The sequence below is a fragment of the Lottia gigantea genome (genome assembly GCF_000327385.1).
Source record: "Lottia gigantea unplaced genomic scaffold LOTGIsca_1, whole genome shotgun sequence".
NCBI classification, from domain to species: domain Eukaryota; kingdom Metazoa; phylum Mollusca; class Gastropoda; family Lottiidae; genus Lottia; species Lottia gigantea.
The window spans coordinates 3,866,897-3,887,934 of record NW_008706746.1 but is presented as its reverse complement, the minus strand read 5'-3'; the positions used below and the strand labels follow the sequence as shown (position 1 = coordinate 3,887,934).

The following is a 21,038-nucleotide window of genomic DNA, read 5'->3' as shown; positions in this document are numbered from 1 at the left end:
GAGTTTCGTTTTTACCATCCGCATGCCGTGAAGGGCGTATATGGCTGTGGTCCACTATCTTTATTACAAGTCTTTAATTGCAACCTAGGCCAGTGCTTTTATGAGATGAGACTGTGTTCTCATCATCATCAATCACTTCTTATAAACAGGGAAACAGAGCTGCTCTCAGGATTAACAAAATGCTTTGCTGTTCCAATCTTCTTGTAGATTTTAATTTATCTTCAGTCAAATCTTCATATTGGCATCAAAAACTAAGTTGTTAAGTATATTTACATAACATATTAGATTTAAACAAAAACTGCCAACCTGAATAGAATTATTATAAGCTGTCTGTATCAACCATATTCTGTGACTCCAGGCATGATAATTGCATGGATAATGTTCGGCAGCATGTAAACAAACAGCAAATTCCTGAGTGACTAATCGTTGTATATTGGTATTGAGTTGTACAGGAATTAGGGTATTATTGCTAGAGGAATTTTGATTTGTTGGCAGAAAACTGACGGATATGCTGTCAACTCCAACTGTGAGGTTTGAACTTTCAATACTACTGTCGCTATGGTTACTGTCATTACTGGACATCAAACATTGGTTAATATATCTTTGTAATAACCATCTCCTAGAGTAATATAAAATGATAATTAGTGCATAAGGAGCCTATTTACAATTAGATCTTCTTTAGATTCCATGGATCCGCTTTGAGCTTCTTAACAAAGATTTATAACGCAATATTTATTCATTCAATATTGATGTAAAATGGTTCAACTGGAAAAATAAAGAAAAGCAAATAACAATAATTCTATCATTACCTATGAATGAATGTTTCAGGACTTTTAGGATGTTTTGTTAATATCAATCTTCCAAGTTTCAGATCATCTTCAATATTTAAGGTACAAGATTCCACACACTCTTTTCTACAATAGAAAAAACATTTTCTTTTTTAGCCTTGTTATGAAGATAAGAAATGCTATGCAGTATGAATTGAGAGAAATCTTGTTACATAGAATCAACAATTGTAGCTCATTCTCATTTCGTTTGATTAGATACTCTTAACATGTTTTACAAGGGAAATTTTAACAAAAAGTGTTGATTTTCTTCACCCTTATAGACCTTTCATCTCAACACAAATCCAGCCCTCATCTTATGAACTTACAACTGCTGAAACAATTTATAAATATGTTACAACCTGTAACTTTATAACCTTAATGATCAAGTCCAATTTTTGTTAATATGTAGATAATCTATACCTGATATTCCAAGCTGTATAACATTCAGGATTAACTAATAATACAGCACGACATAAATTACCTACTTCTACTGGGTCTGAAATTATCAAAGAAAACATCTTATTCAGTGTGCAATTAGGTTAATTTTGTGTGTTTAGTGCAAACATGCAATGCTTATCAGTTTAACCTATACCAAAGCCCTCTTTTTCTCTTTCCTAAAAAGTGCAATTTTTTACGAGTCAATTCCATTGGCTTTCTGCTATAAATTTAAAAAAAAAAGGCCTACCTATAAATTTTCCACCTCCATTTTTGTCTCTCCAAGAAAATAATCTATCATAGGCATGTTGATAAAGTATAGAAACACACCAAAGTTCTACTCCCAGTTTATGATCAACTACAACCAAGGGACTTTTATTATGTTTTGGTTCTATAACAGGTAATACATCATATTCATCTCTGAAATCATTTGCAAAAAAAGAATATTTCAGTAGACTGCTCAAAATTTTTTAAGCTCAAAATACAGTTTTATTTCTATCAACTCAAGGTCTGTTACGGTAATTATCAGTGGGTATTGATATTGTTGTGTCAATGGCATGGCATGTAAACCAATGGCATTAACAAACATTATTTGTTTACTCATTTAATTTATGTGATTTTTGCAAAATGCCATTGACATAAAAAATAAACACCACATTAAATAAAAATTTGCAAAAAAGCTCGTGAAAATAAATATTCATTGATGTGTTGAATGTCTTGAAAGAAGGGGGGCCAACCAAATAGTGTACTGTAGCCCCCAGACCGAAACATCTGTATGCGCAGCCTCTGATAGCTATATCGACAGATGTCAGCTGGTGTGGAGACAGGAATAATAAGCCCTGTTAAACAGGGTCATTCCGCATCTCCGCAGTTGCAGGGCTTTAAACCTATTTAGATACCTCAGGTACCCAGGTACATTTGGAAAAATGAACTATTTTGTAATTCTGTCATACCATCATTTTCTCCCTACACCTTTTCTGCCGTTGTCTCTGGTTCCGTCAAAGCTTTTTTTTGACGAAACTGATCTAACATCAGCCATTTAAAACTGCGTGCGCAGCCAAAAGTTCAAAGGTCACAGAGTCATGTGATACTAACAAAACATACTAACAAAACGAAAGTTACGGTGATGCCTAACACTAATAATATATAATCATCTAAAAGGTTATTCAAAATTATGTTAGAGAAAAAGCATCTCTGGAGGTGAGTGAAATCGCCATTGAACAGGGGACTCTACTCTCGCTGACAACTGTCAAAATATCCATCAGAGGCTGGAATAGAGGCAGATGTTTCGGACTATGTAACTCCTAGACATACAATCAACAAGATATAAATTTCCTACATATTCGGATCTCTTTTAAAAATATTATTCAAATCTGTTAATAATCTGACCCCTCTACCATCCGTCATTTTGATTTTTAAGTGTCACGTGATATCTAAAAATAGATGATATTTATGTTTTGTTGTTTCATTTTGTACGCAGCCATGTAAAAGCTTTTAGTTAATAAACAGAATTTAGACAATAAAATGATGGAAGGTAATATGTAATATAGTTCACAATCAATAAATGTGAATCCGAAAATATCTAAATATTATTATGTAACAATACAATTTATAGTTTCTTTTCATTTTTCTTATAAATAGTTTATAAAATATACGAAACCAAGAAAATATAACTCTTTTTGTTTACGTTTTTAGACCACTATTGCACACATTTTTGTCAGTTAAAGATTTTTTCTGATTTTATTTAAACAAAATTAACTTCATGATACCGGAATGTGTGGAATCTGCTGTATTCTCGGTTATAGCAAACAATCTGACGTGAAGGTGAAAGTTATTGAACTTATAATAATGATAAATCTGTTTTATTTACTATTACCGGTACTCTCTGACTATGCTGAGCTGTTTTCTGAATTGAATTTTGACAAACATTTTCATACTAATTAAAATATTAACTACAAAATACTACTGAGAGTCTTAGATTGTCTTTGGGTTGATGAAAATGTTAAACACTGACAAAAAATATTAATTTTAAAAATGATTCTACAGAGAGAGATTTTCAGTCCGAAAAGCGGGCCATTTTCACGTGAATTTTCTGAGAGGAAAGTGTGTTTATTTCTAAAGTAAATTCACTGAACCTCATATTTCTATGGACCCAAAGATATTCTAAGAGAAATGACATACGGTTGAATATTTCATTTTGAATATTAAGGTATGGTGATACCTAAAACTTATTTACAATCATCTTAAGGGTAAATCGATATTATGTCAGAGAAAACACATCTTTGGAGGTGTGGAAAATCCCCATTTAACAGGGTCTTTTTTTTCTGACTCTACTCAAGCTGACAAAAGTCAAAATATCCATTACAGACTGGAATAAAAGCAGATGTTTCGGACTAAGCTAGACTGAGACACAAAATAAATAAAAATATTATTTCTAATGACTTACATTAATATTCTACTATTCTTTCCAAACAGGATTCCACCTTATTCATATATACTCAAAATTGTTGCTTAGAAGAATTTGTCCCATTAAAAGAACTATAACGTGTATATAACCACTTCTATAAACGCAATATTAATCATTGGACAAAAATATTTATTTGTAATATAGAAATAACTCTGAATAATTTTCTGTTTAGACATACAATGAAAAGTATATTTATGCCAGAGGTCCAGATGCAAAGAAAAGTAGATTTATCCAAGTGAATGATTCTGCTCATCTTCAATTGTCAGGATATGTCCTTCATCTTCGTGGTCGATTTACACCTCAACCCTTGTTAGATGAAAATGGCAATTGTTTGTTATGGAATGGAGAAGTATTTGATGGTTTACAGGTAAAAATTACTGGGAACAGTGGTTATAATTTGCCTTTTAATTTTTTATATAGAACTGTCTGGAGATCATTACTTGTAGCTGACAGTGTCTACCTCTAATTAAACAGGAACTAGAAAAAGTTATAGATCAACAATCCTTGATCGAAAATGAAAAAGTATATTAAAACTTTGAAGGGTATCAAGCACACGAATTGTTGATCTATATTATTTTTTCTGGATCATCTAGGATAGGTATCTATGCAAAATATTTTTATATCTTTTGATCTGAAGGTAGCAAACAATGAATGGCTTACTAAAAATCTGTGAAATGATATGTACAAGTAAAAGACTACAATTTATATTTTAGGTAAAAGAAGATGAAAATGATACTGAGATAATTAGTGATAAATTATACCATTGTAAAACACAACAAGATATTTTAGATGTCTTTGATACTATACAAGGACCCTGGGCATTTATATATTGGCAGGTAATGGATATATTTGTGAAGGCAAATTCAGCAAAATTAGAATCTTCTAAGATATAACAGAACAGCTTTCCAAAAGGAGTGGATGATATTTTCAGAGTTTAGCAATTGAACATTCAATCAATGAATTAAACAAGACTGATATTTTAGAAGGAAAGAGAATAATTGCAAGCATAAGCTTATTCAAAAAAACATTAAAAGGTCTTGAACTCTTTGTTGGTCAATGGTAAATTGTTTCCACCATTGTAAGCAATTAGCTGACATATACAACGTGTAAAGATTATATTAAAAATATTTGTTTTTGATTTCAGGAATGTTATAAGAAATTGTGGTTTGGTCGCGATAAACTAGGGAGAAGAAGTTTGCTTTGGCATATACCCCAAAATGATTCAGATTGTTTCAGTATTTCTTCAGTTCAAATTCATTCCCATGTAAGTCAATAATTTTTTTTATCAGGGTATTTCTTTTAAATGAATTCTTAAATCACATTTCCCAATTTTAACTTTAAATTTAAATGTATATTCATGTACTTTGTACAGTGCTGAAAGAGGTTAGTTTCATCTTATTGTTTCACTTTTCATATGAAAATCAAATGTTTAGATAACTACATGCATAAAGATCTATGTGATGATGGAGCACCACATTGTACATATTTTCTGATACAATGATTTACTCACTGATGTACATCTCTTATCGCCAATAGTTATTAATGCATATTTTGAATTCTAGTATTTTTCTTCTGTAGTAATAATGAATATTTTTGTTGTAGAAATTTTCAGAAATACCTGCTGTTGGAATTTTTTGTATGGAATTAAATGAAAAACTAGATACCGAAAATTTGCATGTGGAATTGTTTCCATGGAAATTTTGTGTGTGGCCTCAAACTCAAAATCCGATTGACTCAGAAAATAATATAATGACATTAGACCAATCAAATGTTCATATTCATGTTAATAAATTAGATGAATTGAAGTCCGGAATTCCAATGTTAAATAAAGAAATTCCAGTAGCAGATGCTAGTCTATTTACATTAGGAAAGCAAACTCATGAAGAATACTTAAATCATCTGTTAAGTGACAATGAGTTCATGAAAACAGCTGCTAATCAGTTGATTGAGGTGCTAGAGGAATCTGTTAGAAGAAGAGTAACAAATATACCAACTAGACCATCAGCTGAACACCAATGTCAGAAACTAGAAATCAGTGAAGCTGCAAAAAATGAGTATTGTGTACATCAGTCCAATATAGCCATTTTATTTTCTGGTGGCATTGATTCAGCAGTCATTACAGCCTTAGCCGACAGGTGACTTTTTGAGTTTTCTTTTCATAATGTCTAATTTGAAATTTTTATTTTTTGGCATGACTGACATTAGGAGCTAAATCAGCAGCATTGGTATGTGTATAAATTTGATGAAAAAATACCTGCTTTTCTGGTCTTGAACATAGCTGTCAGCTGGCAAGAAAGCTACTTAACAACTATCAATTGAAAACAGATTTTTTTTTTATTTTAGATGCATACCAGAAAGTGAACCTATAGATTTATTGAATGTTGCATTTGAATTACAGCCAAAATCTCAACCTAACACGGTTAAAAAACCTAACCAAACACTGTATGTATTCTTTTGTTTTAATTGCATAAAAATAAACTATAAAATGAATACTCCAAATGAATTTTTGTCACATATGGAAGATGAGTTTGAAGACATATTATGCATCACTTGTAATATTCTTTGTACATAGTAGCATTCTACTGATACGATCAGATAAGGACACACATTATTATAAGCATAGTAACCCTCTTGTCATCGATCTTTCCTGGATTATATTGTTATTATTTGCAGCTGGTTCCACTGGAATGATGAGTAAATGTCACCAGACTTTCAAAAATGATGTCAAACCAACTGTGCTACACCCCATCCTAGAATATCACTTTAAACTCTTTATTTTATAGAAGTATTGTTAAAGATAAGTTTAATGTTCCTGATAGACTAACTGGCCATAAAGCATTATCAGAATTAAACCCTAATAGACACTGGAATTTCATAGAGGTAATGTACAACATCAAATTTATTGACTATACTTAATTTCAAAAGAATTAGTTAAAGATTTAAGGGGTGTTTGGTTGTGGACTTCGACTGTGAATTGGAGAATATGAACTATATGGTTATTACATTAAAAGTACGGAGGGTATGATTATTATATGAATATTATAGCTGTATTTTACAATATTTCAGATTAATGTTACACAAAAAGAACTGATACAAGTCAGGTATACCTAATTTACATACAACATTTTTGTAGGGAAACTACTGTTACTAAATGAGCTCAATGTCCACAAATAATAATATATCAGTTGAAGTTACCTTTGTGATTGAATACGAGCATAATGAAAAATTTCTAGGGATTTGTGTATCAAAAAGTAATGTTTATTACAATAGTATTTCACAACAAATAAGACAAGGCTTTTTGAGCCCTCTTAATTTTGTTTTGCATTGGAATCAAAGTTTAGTAATGGAATTAATATTGATATATTTTTAGATCAGAACGGGTTCGTCATCTAGTATATCCATCCTGTACAGTATTAGATGATAGTATAGGTTGTGCTTTATGGTTTGCTGCTAAAGGACATGGTATTGTAGGTAATGGAGAAAACAAAGGAAAGTCATTCAAAAGTAAAGCCAAGGTACAGCAATCTTTATTTAATAACAGGTTTATTTTATCTTTGTTTAAAAAGGTTATTTTATGTGGTATTTTTGTTTAAATTAAAGGTTATTCTATGTGGTATCTTTGTTTAAATTAAAGGTTATTTTATGTGGTATCTTTGTTTAAATTAAAGGTTATTTTATGTGGTATCTTTGTTGGAATTACAGGTTATTTTATGTGGTATCTTTGTTTAAATTAAAGGTTATTTTATGTGGTATCTTTGTTTAAATTAAAGGTTATTTTATGTGGTATCTTTGTTTGAATTAAAGGTTATTTTATGTGGTATCTTTGTTTGAATTACAGGTTATTTTATGTGGTATCTTTGTTTGAATTACAGGTTATTTTATGTGGTATCTTTGTTTGAATTAAAGGTCATTTTATGTGGTATCTTTGTTTGAATTACAGGTTATTTTATGTGGTATCTTTGTTTTAATTACAGGTTATTTTAAGTGGTATCTTTGTTTTAATTAAAGGTCATTTTATGTGGTATCTTTGTTGGAATTACAGGTTATTTTATGTGGTATCTTTGTTTAAATTAAAGGTTATTTTATGTGGTATCTTTGTTTTAATTAAAGGTTATTTTATGTGGTATCTTTGTTTAAATTAAAGGTTATTTTATGTGGTATCTTTGTTTTAATTAAAGGTTATTTTATGTGGTATCTTTGTTTAAATTAAGGGTTATTTTATGTGGTATAATAGTTTGAATTAAAGGTTATTCTATGTGGTATCTTTGTTTAAATTAAAGGTTATTTTAAGTGGTATCTTTGTTTAAATTAAATGTAATTTTATTTGGTATCTTTGTTTAAATTAAAGGTTATTTTATGTGGTATCTTTGTTTAAATTAAAGGTTATTTTATGTGGTATTTTTGTTTGAATAAAATGTAATTTTATTTGGTATCTTTGTTTAAATTAAAGGTTATTTTATTTAGTATCTTTGTTTAAATTAAGGGTTATTTTATGTGGTATAATAGTTTAAATTAAAGGTTATTTTATTTAGTATCTTTGTTTAAATTAAGGGTTATTTTATGTGGTATAATAGTTTAAATTAAAGGTTATTTTATTTGGTATCTTTGTTTAAATTAAAGGTTATTTTATGTGGTATTTTTGTTTGAATCAAATGGAATTTTATTTAGTATCTTTGTTTAAATTAAAGGTTATTTTATGTGGTATTTTTGTTTGAATTAAAGGTTATTTTATGTGGTATTTTTGTTTGAATTAAAGGTTATTTTATGTGGTATCTTTGTTTAAATTAAAGGTTATTTTATGTGGTATGGGTGCTGATGAACAATTGGCTGGTTATTCTAGACATAGAAGTAGATACAGGTAAACATATTTAGTTAATTTATTTCCATTGAATTTCACAATGTTACTGATTAAAATGTCAAAAGATTTTAACGGGTTGGTATTTTTTCTTTTTTTTTTTTTTAGTTATATTCTGTGAAACTGTCTTAAAATGCTTTTCTTCAAACAAAAATGTGTCAATTAGCCCCTTTTCATTATTCAGGCAAAGATGCAAACTAGTGTCTGTAATTCAACTGAAATATAGGTTCAGTTTAAAAATCATAAGAGAACATAGTGTATGTAGTCTTTCTGATTGGTTCAAGGGCTCATTGAGTATGGCGCTTCCTTGCTAACTATGAGGTCATGGGTTCAATCCCCTGTTTTCCAATCCATCTCCCTTTATCATTATTATTAATTTGTACAATTTATATCTCTTTGATTTACACCAATAATTTTAAAGAAAATCTTTATGTTTAAATCAAGATTTAAATCACTTGATTTAATTCAGTTCACCCTGCTTTTAGAATACAAAATCTTTGCTAATGTAAATAATATAATTGATTTCTTTCAGCGAAGGGGGATGGAAAGGATTATTAGAGGAAATGAACATGGAAATTAAACGTATCTCATCAAGAAATTTAGGTAGAGATGATAGGTAGGGTTTTGATACTAATTCTTTAAAACAACTAACAGCATGAGTGGCTCATTATAAGGATGTGCTACAGCTTCATTTTTATATGTAAAGCTAAAATGACTTTCTAACCAATTCAGGAATCAGAAACTAGCTTGATCCTGGTGTAAGGTTTAGGATTCTATACTCCCTTTCATCATGCTTACCTATTTGGCTATTTGCATATTATTTATTCTAAGTATTTGAAAACTAATTTATTTTTTAGAATTATAGGTGATCATGGTAAAGAAGCAAGGTTTCCGTTTTTAGATGAACATGTAGTAACCCATCTCAGTAGTTTACCAATACATATGAAGGTATTTACAATTTTATATTTATTATTAATTTATGTACAGTAGAACAAAGGTATTCAAATAATGTAAGGCCTTAGCTTACAATTATAACTGACATAGACAACCTGGAATATCAATTCAAATTTAATTTTTATACGCCCACATGAAATGGGGGGCGTATATTGTCGTCACCCATGTCCGTCGGTCGGACAGATTTTTGACAGATTTTGACGAAATTTGGTATGAGTGTTTGTTATCACCCAAGGATAGACCCTATTGAAAATCAGCGAAATTGAAAAATATTAAGTATGAATTATTGCCCTTGTTCTTGAAAACGCGTTCAATTTTTAGCTCGTAAACACTCTAGAAGGCATAATTCTTGACAGATTTTAACGAAACTTGGTATGAGTGTTCGCTATCACCCAAGGATAGACCCTATTGAAAATCAGCGAAATGGAAAAATATTAAGTATGAATTATTGCCCTTGTTCTTGAAAACGCGTTCAATTTTTAGCTCGTAAACACTCTAGAAGGCATAATTCTTGAAGGATTTTAACGAAACTTGGTATGAGTGTTCGTAATCACCCAAGGATAAACCCTATTGAAAATCAACGAAATCAAAAAATATTTAGTATGAATTATTGCCCTTGTTCTTGAAAACACGTTCAATTTTTAGCTCGTAATCACTCTACAGGGCACAATTCTTGATGGATTTTAATGAAACTTCGTATGAGTGTTTGTAATCACCCAAGGATCAACCCTATTGAAAATCAGCGAAATCGAACAATATTTAGTATGAATTATTGCCCTTGTTCTTGCAAACCCTTCAATTTTTAGCTCGTAAACACTCTTGAAGGCACAATTCTTGACAGATTTTGATGAAACTTGGTATGAGTGTTCGTATTCACCCAAGGATAAACCCTATAGAAAAATCAGGGAAATCGAAAAATATGTAGTATGAAATATTTCCCTTGTTCTTGAAAACGCGTTCAATTTTTAGCTCGTAAACACTCTAGGAGGCACAATTCTTGACAGACTCTACCAGTCACAATTTATTTGTTCATAATCACAATTTACAATAGATGTCATTATTTTCCTGAGAAACTATTTTGGTTAACAAATAAGAAAATTTAATTTAATCATTTAACATGTCCCTAACCAGCCACCATACATGTACAGCATCATAAGATACTATAAATAGACCAAGTGGAAAATCCAAGACAGATATCCAATCATAGTTTAGTAATGTGACATCCCAAGATGCAGCAGTTTATCTGATTTCATTTTATAAATGTCATCCGAGAGAAAAGGTTTGCTTAATCATTTCATTTTCACCAATTGCGCTGATACAAAAATGAAATTAAACATTGGTCATGGGGGAAAGGTTTCGTTTCTTGGAAGATTGAATTGAGTTGCTGGATAAGTAGGCTACTATAGGAAAAATATTTAGTATGAGTTATTGCCCTTGTTCTTGCAAACGCGTTCAATTTTTAGCTCGTAAACACTCTAGAAGGCACAATTCTTGACAGATTTTGATGAAACTTGGTATGAGTGTTCGTATTCACCCAAGAATAAACCCTATAGAAAAATCAGGGAAATCGAAAAATATGTAGTATGAGTTATTGCCCTTGTTCTTGAAAAGTCGTTCAATTTTTATCAGGCATGATTCTTGCTGGATTTTGACAAAACTTAGTTTAATTATTCAGTCCCGCGCTGAAGATTGAATATTTGCCTTGTAGAGTTTTCACTAGCTAAAAATTGAACACGTTTTCAAGAACTAGGGCTATAACTTATACTCAATATTATTCAGTATCGCGATAAAGAGTTCAAAAGAAGTGTATGACTGAAGGTTGAATATTTCATACTGGTGATTGTAACAGTTACTGCTACCAGTAAATATTTTTATTTAAAATCAAAGCTGCCAGTGGGCGTATATTACCTTGCCTGGCAAGCTATCTTTTTATTACCTGTTATCTTTCAGGCACAGCTAGATTTACCCAGGGGCCTAGGGGAGAAATTATTATTAAGATTATCAGCTACACAACTAGGTTTGACAACAACAAGCTGTTTTCCTAAGAGAGCTATACAGTTTGGTTCCAGGATTGCTAAAATGGAAAATTCAAAGGAAAAGGCTAGTGAAAAATGTGATAGACTTGCTTTCTGAATCTTTATGACTGAAAAGCAGCTTTATCCTATCTATTTTATATCCAACTGGCGAATCATTTGAAGCCTGCGCAGTCTTTAGTACACAAAGCCTCAGTTAATTGTCCCATTTGATGAACAATGCTTTTTTCCAAGGGAGAAAGAAACTGCATTTTCAGTAAATTAAAGATAATTTTATAATGATTTAAAAAAAATAAACTTTTAAAAACTGTTATTATTGAGGATTTTTTTTTTTACATGTATAACAAATAACATATTTTTATAATATATACATATTTATATTATATTGATCAATATATATAACAGGTTACAACTTAATATTACTAATGAAATAATAATTAAAGGTACCAACAAGCTTATTCTATAATCTTTTAGCTAATGAAATTTTCTCAAAGCTTGGATCAATTTTTGGATAAGTAATCATATAAATTTTATTTCTTGAGTTTTTAGTGACAAAGTACCACTGTATGCTGATTATATTTATCACACTAGAAAATTCAAAAGTATTTCAAAAGTCAAATACTTGTAATGATTTTATACAATCTTCACAGCTGTCTAATAAACTATAGATTTAAAACTTGGTGTTACCTTCAACTTCAAATTAATTATAAATAATAACAAGTAAATCGAGACTTATAAATCAAGCCCAAATTTTAATATTTCACCCCATTTGAACCTTAACATTTAAAATCTCAAATATTTCTCATATGCTTTTAAATGGTAAACTATCCTGACAAACTTAGCACTGTAAAGAATATTAATATTCAGGCAATTGATTAACATGTTAGTATTCACTCAATGAATGATCTGAAAATGATTCCATATAACATAAATAATAAGAATGACAAACCAGTAATTAATTGGGACAAAATAAAACAAAAATCATGTCAATAAAAAAAAAAAGATTATAGTAAAGTCAACAGTATATAATTATTAAAGGGATACAGTGCCCTAATCATTCTCTTCTTCAGCTGTTAATACTCAAAAGTTATTCTTAACACATTTCAAAAAGGAAAGTTAACAGAATGATACTGTATGTTTTTTTTTTTTTAACTTTTCACTGATGAAAATAGGTAAAATTAACAAATTTCAAGTTCTATTAACTGTTCAAGTAAATAATTAGAGGTCTTTACCACTTCAAAGGCTATACTAAATATGTATATGGCTTATCTAGCATTTTAATTTACAAGTTTACATTACATTCTGGTACATTAAGTAAATGATGCAATACCTAATCTTTCATGATACCAACATATAGGGGCGTTTCTTGATAAGATTTGTAAATTTTCGTTCAACTAATTCAATACTCTGCTTGGAGCCATTTCGTCTTCATATCATCTTAATGATTAGTAACTATATTAAATCTAGATTATTTGATTTGTTTTTGTGAAATAGGACTCATTCTTCTTTTAGTCAGAACAATTTGAATTATTTTATAGAGAACAAATGATATGAAACATGAGACATAATACACACCAAACACATCCTTTACCACATAAAATATGATATGAATGAGAATTAACCCATAACTGGTCAACTGTCAACAATAATTAGGATCTTGGTGTAGGCTGGCTAGTTATGGGTTAATTGAAACTGATATGATGCACCTACTGACTACATTCTGTTCAAGAAAATATGGAATTCATGGTTTTGTTAGTCACCGTTCAGTTCAAATAATATCACTGAAAGTCTCTTTCTTTTGAATAAATAAAGATAGTGGACCACAGCTATATACGCCCACCGCAGCATGCGGATGGTAAATATTAAAGATTTTGGGGCAAGGGCAATAACTCTGCTTCTTATTTGAACTGATCTTCATTTTATGAATATGTATACACATACTGAATTTCATTTGATTACATCAAAAACTCTAGTTTTTAGAGCGTTTACAAGCAAATGTTGACGGACGGACGGACAGGGGTGCCGACAATATACGTCCACATAGAGAGATGTGGGCGTATAAAAACTCCTTCCCAAAAGTTTTGTTTGGTAAATTATTGAAATATTTCCTAACATTCATCAACACATTGTATATCTATCATAACTTTTTTATATGGTAAACGGTTTCATATTTCAAGTCAACTAAATTTAAAGATGAACAGACTAAAGATACTTTCAAGACCTTTGTTAATAACAAGATAAATAATAAAAGTTCATACATGCAAACAAATTTGTGTCTATTCTTAGGCTGAATTAAAGGACAACTGTTTTTTTTTACCTTTTCCAATCACCTATAAACACATAAGCAATATCCATCGTATCCCAGAAAAGAATTTGAAATTTAACCAGACTGTAAGGTACAGGACAAAGCTTCCATGAAATAATTGCCAGCAATTTATACTAATATAAAAGTAAATGCAACTGATAAATAATGTGATATCAAATAAAACACCAAATCAATAAAAATAGAAATGCCACAAATCAAAATTGCTGAAACTTTGTTATGAGACCAAATCAATCTTGATAAATAATGAGACATCTCACATTATGAGTGGGACATAATACTTCTATCATCAGAAGTTTCCAGGTAAAATAAATTTCCTCTTGAAATACAGTACATATGAAACTGTAACACCCTTTCATTCTCTTATCACAATAACACTCCATTTCATTCTAGCACTCTAAACAGTTAGATATTTCCAATATCTCAACATTAATCACAATTAAAATATTCACTAAAATGACCAATCATCAAGATTGTTTACATGACCCAAACCCAAATTTACTAGCTCCTTTCTTCCTTTTCTTTGGTTTTTCTTTACCGTTTGCATTGATTTTAGATGCATTTTCGATCTCACATCTTTCAACAGTAGTAGAATCTCCAGCTGTAAGATAGATGATTTGAAATTGAGTATACAAATTATAGCCAAACCAATAACAGAAACAGTTTTGTAACTGACATCTATTATGTCTTCTCAGTTTGAAATGCAACAGATGTCAAATGTGAAGATAGTGGCTTAATAATGAATTTTCAAATAATCAAAAGTCAAGGCAAAACCTCAAAAATAATTCATCAAGGTCTCATCGACGCACATACAGCAACAAAACCATTCTTCTGATTAATACCAAATTCGAACTTGACCGAGATCCCATCAATATATACATGCACATCAGGATCGGATGAAAATAATAGTCTCTATCATGCCTTCAATCCAAATTGAAGTGTTTTTTTACAAAATCAAGGCAATAACTCTGAAACCATTCATCCGATTTTTACCAATTTCGGTCAATTTCGAATGTTTACAACAAGTGTAAACAGGCGAACCGACAAACGGACAGGGGGAATGGCAATATATACTTCAATGTGGGCGCATAAAAATTAAATTCAAACTAGTCTATAGGAAGCTGAGAAAAAGATAAGTATGAGGAGTCAATTTGTTAAAGGTCTACATAATGGATATATAGAAATATAGTTACTGCAAATAAAACTTACTTTGTGTAATGGGTATTGGTTGAGTAAAGCCATCAGGTAAAAATTGTTCTTCATCTTCTTCACTTGGTGTACCATAGTGTAAATCTTCTAAATAGGGTACAACTGTCATACTACGATATATATCATCATCATTTCCTGATTTAGGAGGTAACTTGACCCAGTCTAATAACACAGGTTGTTTTTTACGTATCCAACTAAAAAACACAATTATAAACTTTTAGAAAGAAAACAAGCAATTAGAACAAGTAGCTTAATTTTTGTAGAAGCCTACAAAAGATATCAGCAATAATGTCATTGATATTAAAAGTATATACTGCAATTTGTCCTGCTCTAGCCATATATGAATTTTATTTTTAGTATATTTTGGCTAAGCTGATCACTCCAAATGTATCTGCACGAGTCAGAAGAAGCAATACCGCATCCATTACCACATTGAGTCTTAAGTACTACTATTGATTAATCCTCAATTTCTCAGAGCAACAAAAGTTGAAACTTACTCATGATTTCTAATTTGTTCTATAGTTAATCTTTTCTTTGGATCATATTCTAACATACCTACAAGTGAAAATTAAATTTCTTATGTCTGTATGCAATATCTGATTCAGAAAGCATGGCATTGTCATTTGAATGATCACACCGATCCCCATCATCTGAGAAAAGGGTCAATTTAACCATCAGGTTTTTCTCACTTGAGACGTTCACAATATAGAAAAAAAAAACAAAAAAGCTTTAGAATAATTTTAAAGATGACAAAAAAGGTTTTCAGAATAATTTCAGGTTAACTTTTCCAGAGACCAAATAGCAAAAGTGTGAATGGATGGACAGCAATATGCTTCTATACTACATATAAAAATCAAAAGAATCCATAAAAAATTGTTGCCTGAAGTGTGAGCAAAAGTTGCATCATATAGCTAATAGAGTGATTATGCTAGGTTGGAAATGCCATTTCTGTGAAAATTATCAGATCAACACGAAAATAGGGGTAATCTTCATAATGACATTAGCCGCATTTACATAGCCACAAATTTGAGAGGACAGTGTTAGTTACAAGTAGGCGGATTTCCGCAAGAAGAGGTGGTCACGGTGCAGACTGAGGACGGCATGGCAAAATATCTGTACAATGTTAACACATCGCAGAGCTCATTCACCCAAGGAGAAGTGCACATGTGCAATAATGACTTTGACCCTTTGACATGTAATGTCATAATAGAATACATAGTGTTTGCAATGGCTTGCACCATTCTGGCCCAATGAAAATAACAATAATAAAATCTTATTTTACAGTGCAGTGGTACCGGCCATCTGGGCCGAGAATGGTTCACTTCAAGCATTTTTATGGCGGCTATTGAACCAAAAATTCAAAAGCAAAAGAATCGGTAAATAATTATAGCCCGTACAGTGAGCACAAGCCAAATTTGAACTGACGGACTGACAGGGAGATAACAATGTACACCCAAACCATTTCTGTGGATAAAAAATGAAATTCTTACCATTTATGAGACTAGACAATAAAGTTTCCATATCAGAAGGTAATTGATATACACCCTTACCAATACATTCAAATAATTTATAGATATTATCACCTTCAAATGGATATTTACCAGTTGTTATATTAAATCTGTTAAATAAATAAACAAGTGAAAATTTATAGATATCATCACCTTTAAATAGATATTTACCAGTTGTCAAATTCATATGACAATCTCACTTAGATTAGACATATTATGCTTTCTATTAATCATCTATCATTATTATATATTATCCTTCATTGAAAATAATTCTAATACTTACAAAGTTACCCCAGAAGACCAAATATCTACTTTGAATCCTGAGAATGTATCTAAACCATTAGCAATTTCGGGAGGTTGAAAGGCTGGTGAACCTTGACTGGTTTTACAAGTATCATCAACAGCAAATGGTGGTAATGCCTTAAAGGGTGTCAAATATTTGCAAGTTAAATATCTGCATATGAAATTTTCATAAAAAATGAGGTTTTTAGCTTTGTTAATAGTTACTATCTTAAGTTTCTCATTAAGATGATACATGATATTATTATCCAATTCAACTTGAAATCCATCATCCTATAACTTCAAGATAATGTTAATTATTGAATGATAAAACAAAAACACTTACCTCAGCTACTCCTAAATCTGTTATCTTCAGAGTTTCATTTGTTGTTAATAACAGATTACCAGGTTTAATATCCTTATGTATAATCCCTTGACTATGTAAGTACTCTAAGCCATCAATTAACTGACAAAAATAACTGCAAATTAACAAAATAGCATTTTACTACTGAGGGGAAAATAAAAATAATTTTGGAAGAGATATAATGCAGAGAAAACCTCTAAACCGGTAAGAGGAGTTTCACTGTACCAAAAATTATGTTTCATCATTTAAAAAGACAGATACGCCATTTTGGGGTGTTGATTTGAATCTTGAATATATGTAGTCTTCATGAGAACTAGAAATCGCATCGCATAATTCCTTCAAAAATGGAATTTATTTTCCTATTTCTATAGATGTCTTTTCTATATATTATATGACAGTGTCTTAAGAAAATACAACTTGTCTTTTTAACATTCAAACGCGGATAATCATGGATTTTGACAGTGAGCTGTGAACACTGTAGCTGATTGGCTAAGCTAAAAAATTCTGAGACTGAGATATGAAAGTAAAAAATAAACATTACAGTCTTTGTGATATAAATTGTCAGCTCTTGGAATAAGGCTGCCAATCATCTTCACCATCACTTATTTGACCAATTTTGACTGGAAACCAATATTAAGCTTCATCTTCATACCTTGCTGGTATTTTTCAATCTTATGCATATTTCAATACTTACAAATGAGCTTGCATTACTGGAAATTTTTTATCTGGGACTCCTTCCAACATCTCTTGTAATTCGCTAACACAATATTCCATAATCATATACCTGAAAATTTTAAAATCAGTATTCTTACAAATAATAAGGTTACATAGGTAATAGGTTTGTAACAGGGTTGAAATCACAATAAAAAAATTCATGATTTGTATTCCCTTAAAATTTGGTAGCAATTCAAAATATTCAAGTTGTAGACTTAAGGTCGATCTTGTCTAAAATGTTACTTCTTTCAGGTTATAGAGACAACCATGAATTTACTTGAAATTCTATATGGATATATGCAATCTGATTTGATTGACAGATTGTCATGATAAATTTCAATTTTGGCTTATCAAAGGAATCGGGTACTGGCACCATTGAGTCAGCCACGTCTAAAAAGGCAGAATCACTACCTTGACGTCTTTACCAGCTCCTATAAGAATCCATGAAATTCACCTTAAGACATGCTATACATATTATAAAGCGGAATTGAATTCGCTTTTAAACAATATTTTTAAAAATGTTTCATCGGCATGCGTCTCTGAGAAACGGCAGTTTGAAGTTGACTTAGGAGTAAATATCAATTTTACACAAGTTTCAAAAAAATATTTCACCCAAATTCTATATCTTTATCCATTTTGCTAAATTTGCCTTTCAGCAAATTCTTGAGAAAATTGACTGTATAAAATGTAGAATTGACGGCAATGTATACTAAGAGTGCGTGTCATGCTGGATCAACAAGACGTTAGTTACTATCGTCTATCGATTGTCAATGCCGAAATACGTCTGATTTCCTGCGAACTTACAGTAAAACAACTCTAAAATGTTTGATTTCTATAGTTAAAGATAGTGGACCACAACCATATACGCCCTTCACGACATGCGGATGGTAAACATCCATTTTAAGTTTCATCAAAATCTGTTGAAAACTAAGAGAGTAATAGCATATTCAAGATTTTGGGGCAAGGGCAATAACTCTGCTTTTAACGGTCGAAAATAGTTCAAATTCGAACTTGATCTTCATTTTATGAATATGTATTCACATACTGAATTTCATTTGATTCCATCAAAAATCTAAAATCACATAGAGAGATGTGGGCATATAAAAATGGCACAAAATGTATGAATAGTCATCTATATTGCTCTTTGGTTAGGTCTTTTGTCGGAATTCTATTTTTAGAATAGGTACACTAGTCAAATTTGACATTATGCTATGCCAAGAAAAGCAGAACTATAATCTTATATAAGTAAACACAAGTTTATATAACAGTCGCTACTGAGATGTCCTACCACACTACAGCTCCACCAAGCGGGTTGATTCTGCCAGTTCCTAATTATTGGGTCATTTTGACTCAACTTAAAAGGAACCCTAGTTTGTAACTGACTTGTCTTATTGGTGACAATAGCGATAATCTTGATGGAGAAGTTTGTGGTGCTGCATATTCATCACATGCATTAAAATATATATATTTACCCCATTTAAAAAAGTAGAACACTTACATTTTTTGTTTTTCTTCATTTGTTAAAACATCAACTAAATTAATAACATTTTTATGATGCAGTCGTTTCAAAAACTGAATTTCTCTGAAAAGTAATATATCTTTAATTGATTAAAAAAAAAAAAAAAAAAATTCCTGTCATTAGGCTTAAAATCACACTATGATTATAATTTTTCAGCTTCTAATAAGCTCTTCTTATAAGAGATCACCATCCACACTCTGCATATAGATCATATGAGATGTTAGCAATACCATTACTTTACAGTAACTTCTTTTAGGGTTGGGTTGAGTAAACTTCAGTTTTAAATATGGTAAGGTTGATTTGGTTCATGAATATATGTAAACATTCCTCAGAAGTATAAGGGATGTAAAAAAATCGCATTATTCCTTCAAAAATATAGGAAGTTTACTTTCTTTTTCTGTATGTCTTTTCTAAAGGCAGAGTCTCAAGAAAAGACATTTTATATGTCAAACACAGATAATTCTGGACACATGGATTTGAAGGCTCAAATTTCGCTTGTAAGTTGTGAACATTACATAATGATTAGCTTACTTAAAAATCATTCGAGACTAAGGTACAATTGTTAAACTAATGGCAAACCTGTCATTTTAAGAAGAGTTTTCAACAGTTTTACTACCGTATCGTACATTAGAAGCCTAGATGGTATTTTTACATCCAAGGTGATGCATGTGCAGACTGCAGATGATGGTCTCCCCCTAAGCTTTTGCTATAGCTATATAGGACTACACTTAGATCCATTTAGATTATGGTAAGCAACTTCGTTTTCATGGTATGCTACTATGTTATGAGAGCCAATTCTTAGTATTCAGTAGGGCCACTAACAAAACTTCTGAATCCATTATTTCGAAAATCAGCCTTTAATGACATGATGACACTGTGGTAAGGTAAATACAGGTCATTATAGAGGACTAATCAAACATGAGAGTGAGTTGTCGAGACAAGGAATGTGACTACCACCTTTTAACATTCTCTTCTCCATTTGGAATTTTTCTCAATTTCTTTCTTTTCAAAATTTTGACAGCGCGCCTGCACAAACTGTCTGTGTCTAAAACTTCTTTGACTTTTCCATATGAACCTTCACCAAGAAGATCTCCCATCAAATATCGACCTATCAACTTGGCTCGTCGACGACGGGGCTGGTAAATAATTTGTGCAGAGTCGACACGATGAAAAAACAAATTATCCAAGTTATCATCATCATTGATGAAGTCCAGTTCATTGACATTTTCAATGGCGCTAACACGAAAGTCATCTTCATAGGACGGCAACCTTGCAATCAGGTCATTTTCGGCCATGCTTGGTAAAGAATAAAACGATTTTTCTTTTTAAATAGCATTACAAGCTCAACTATTTACACGGACAGCAAATTCCCAAAATTTAGCAACCATATTGGTTTTTTAATTTCGAAACCGAGGCAGAATTGTCACGTGAGAACGAAGGGAGTTAATTACTAAATTGATTACTACAGGACATCTATAATTTTGTTTTCCAACATACTCTGTCCTACATTATCCTTCGGCATATAGCTAACAATTTATTTGAGTGAAATAT

General features: G+C 31.0%; 3 protein-coding genes across 3 annotated transcripts in view; 1 reads left to right on the top strand and 2 right to left on the bottom strand.

Moving 5' to 3' along the window:
- The window catches only part of LOTGIDRAFT_102637 (hypothetical protein), a gene marked incomplete at both ends in the record, with an annotated part of 4,569 nt that extends 1,900 nt beyond the window's left edge, over positions 1–2,669 (bottom strand). Inside the window, 6 exons of the mRNA XM_009045599.1 lie at positions 307–499; positions 581–619; positions 810–914; positions 1,248–1,323; positions 1,513–1,682; positions 2,602–2,669. Of these exons, the coding sequence (XP_009043847.1) occupies positions 307–499; positions 581–619; positions 810–914; positions 1,248–1,323; positions 1,513–1,682; positions 2,602–2,669 (651 nt within the window). The remainder of the gene's footprint in view (positions 1–306; positions 500–580; positions 620–809; positions 915–1,247; positions 1,324–1,512; positions 1,683–2,601) is intronic.
- A 280-nt stretch (positions 2,670–2,949) lies between these two features.
- LOTGIDRAFT_181114 (hypothetical protein) lies at positions 2,950–11,883 on the top strand. The gene is made up of 13 exons (XM_009045598.1): positions 2,950–3,086; positions 3,902–4,096; positions 4,443–4,565; positions 4,874–4,993; positions 5,332–5,864; positions 6,073–6,175; positions 6,484–6,609; positions 6,796–6,830; positions 7,100–7,244; positions 8,520–8,587; positions 9,117–9,200; positions 9,442–9,532; positions 11,489–11,883. The coding sequence occupies exons 1-13, from the start codon at positions 3,036–3,038 to the stop codon at positions 11,669–11,671; spliced, it is 1,857 nt and encodes a 618-aa protein (XP_009043846.1). The 5' UTR covers positions 2,950–3,035; the 3' UTR covers positions 11,672–11,883.
- A 3,200-nt stretch (positions 11,884–15,083) lies between these two features.
- Positions 15,084–20,889, bottom strand: LOTGIDRAFT_208293 (hypothetical protein; the record flags this gene model as incomplete). Its single annotated transcript, XM_009045597.1, has 8 exons — positions 20,445–20,889; positions 19,467–19,550; positions 17,949–18,038; positions 17,237–17,369; positions 16,895–17,031; positions 16,594–16,721; positions 15,601–15,658; positions 15,084–15,297 (listed from the first exon to the last, which is right to left on the bottom strand). Exons 1-8 carry the CDS (start codon positions 20,780–20,782, stop codon positions 15,084–15,086), a joined length of 1,182 nt encoding a protein of 393 aa, XP_009043845.1. The 5' UTR covers positions 20,783–20,889.
- Between the last annotated feature and the right edge of the window lie 149 nt (positions 20,890–21,038).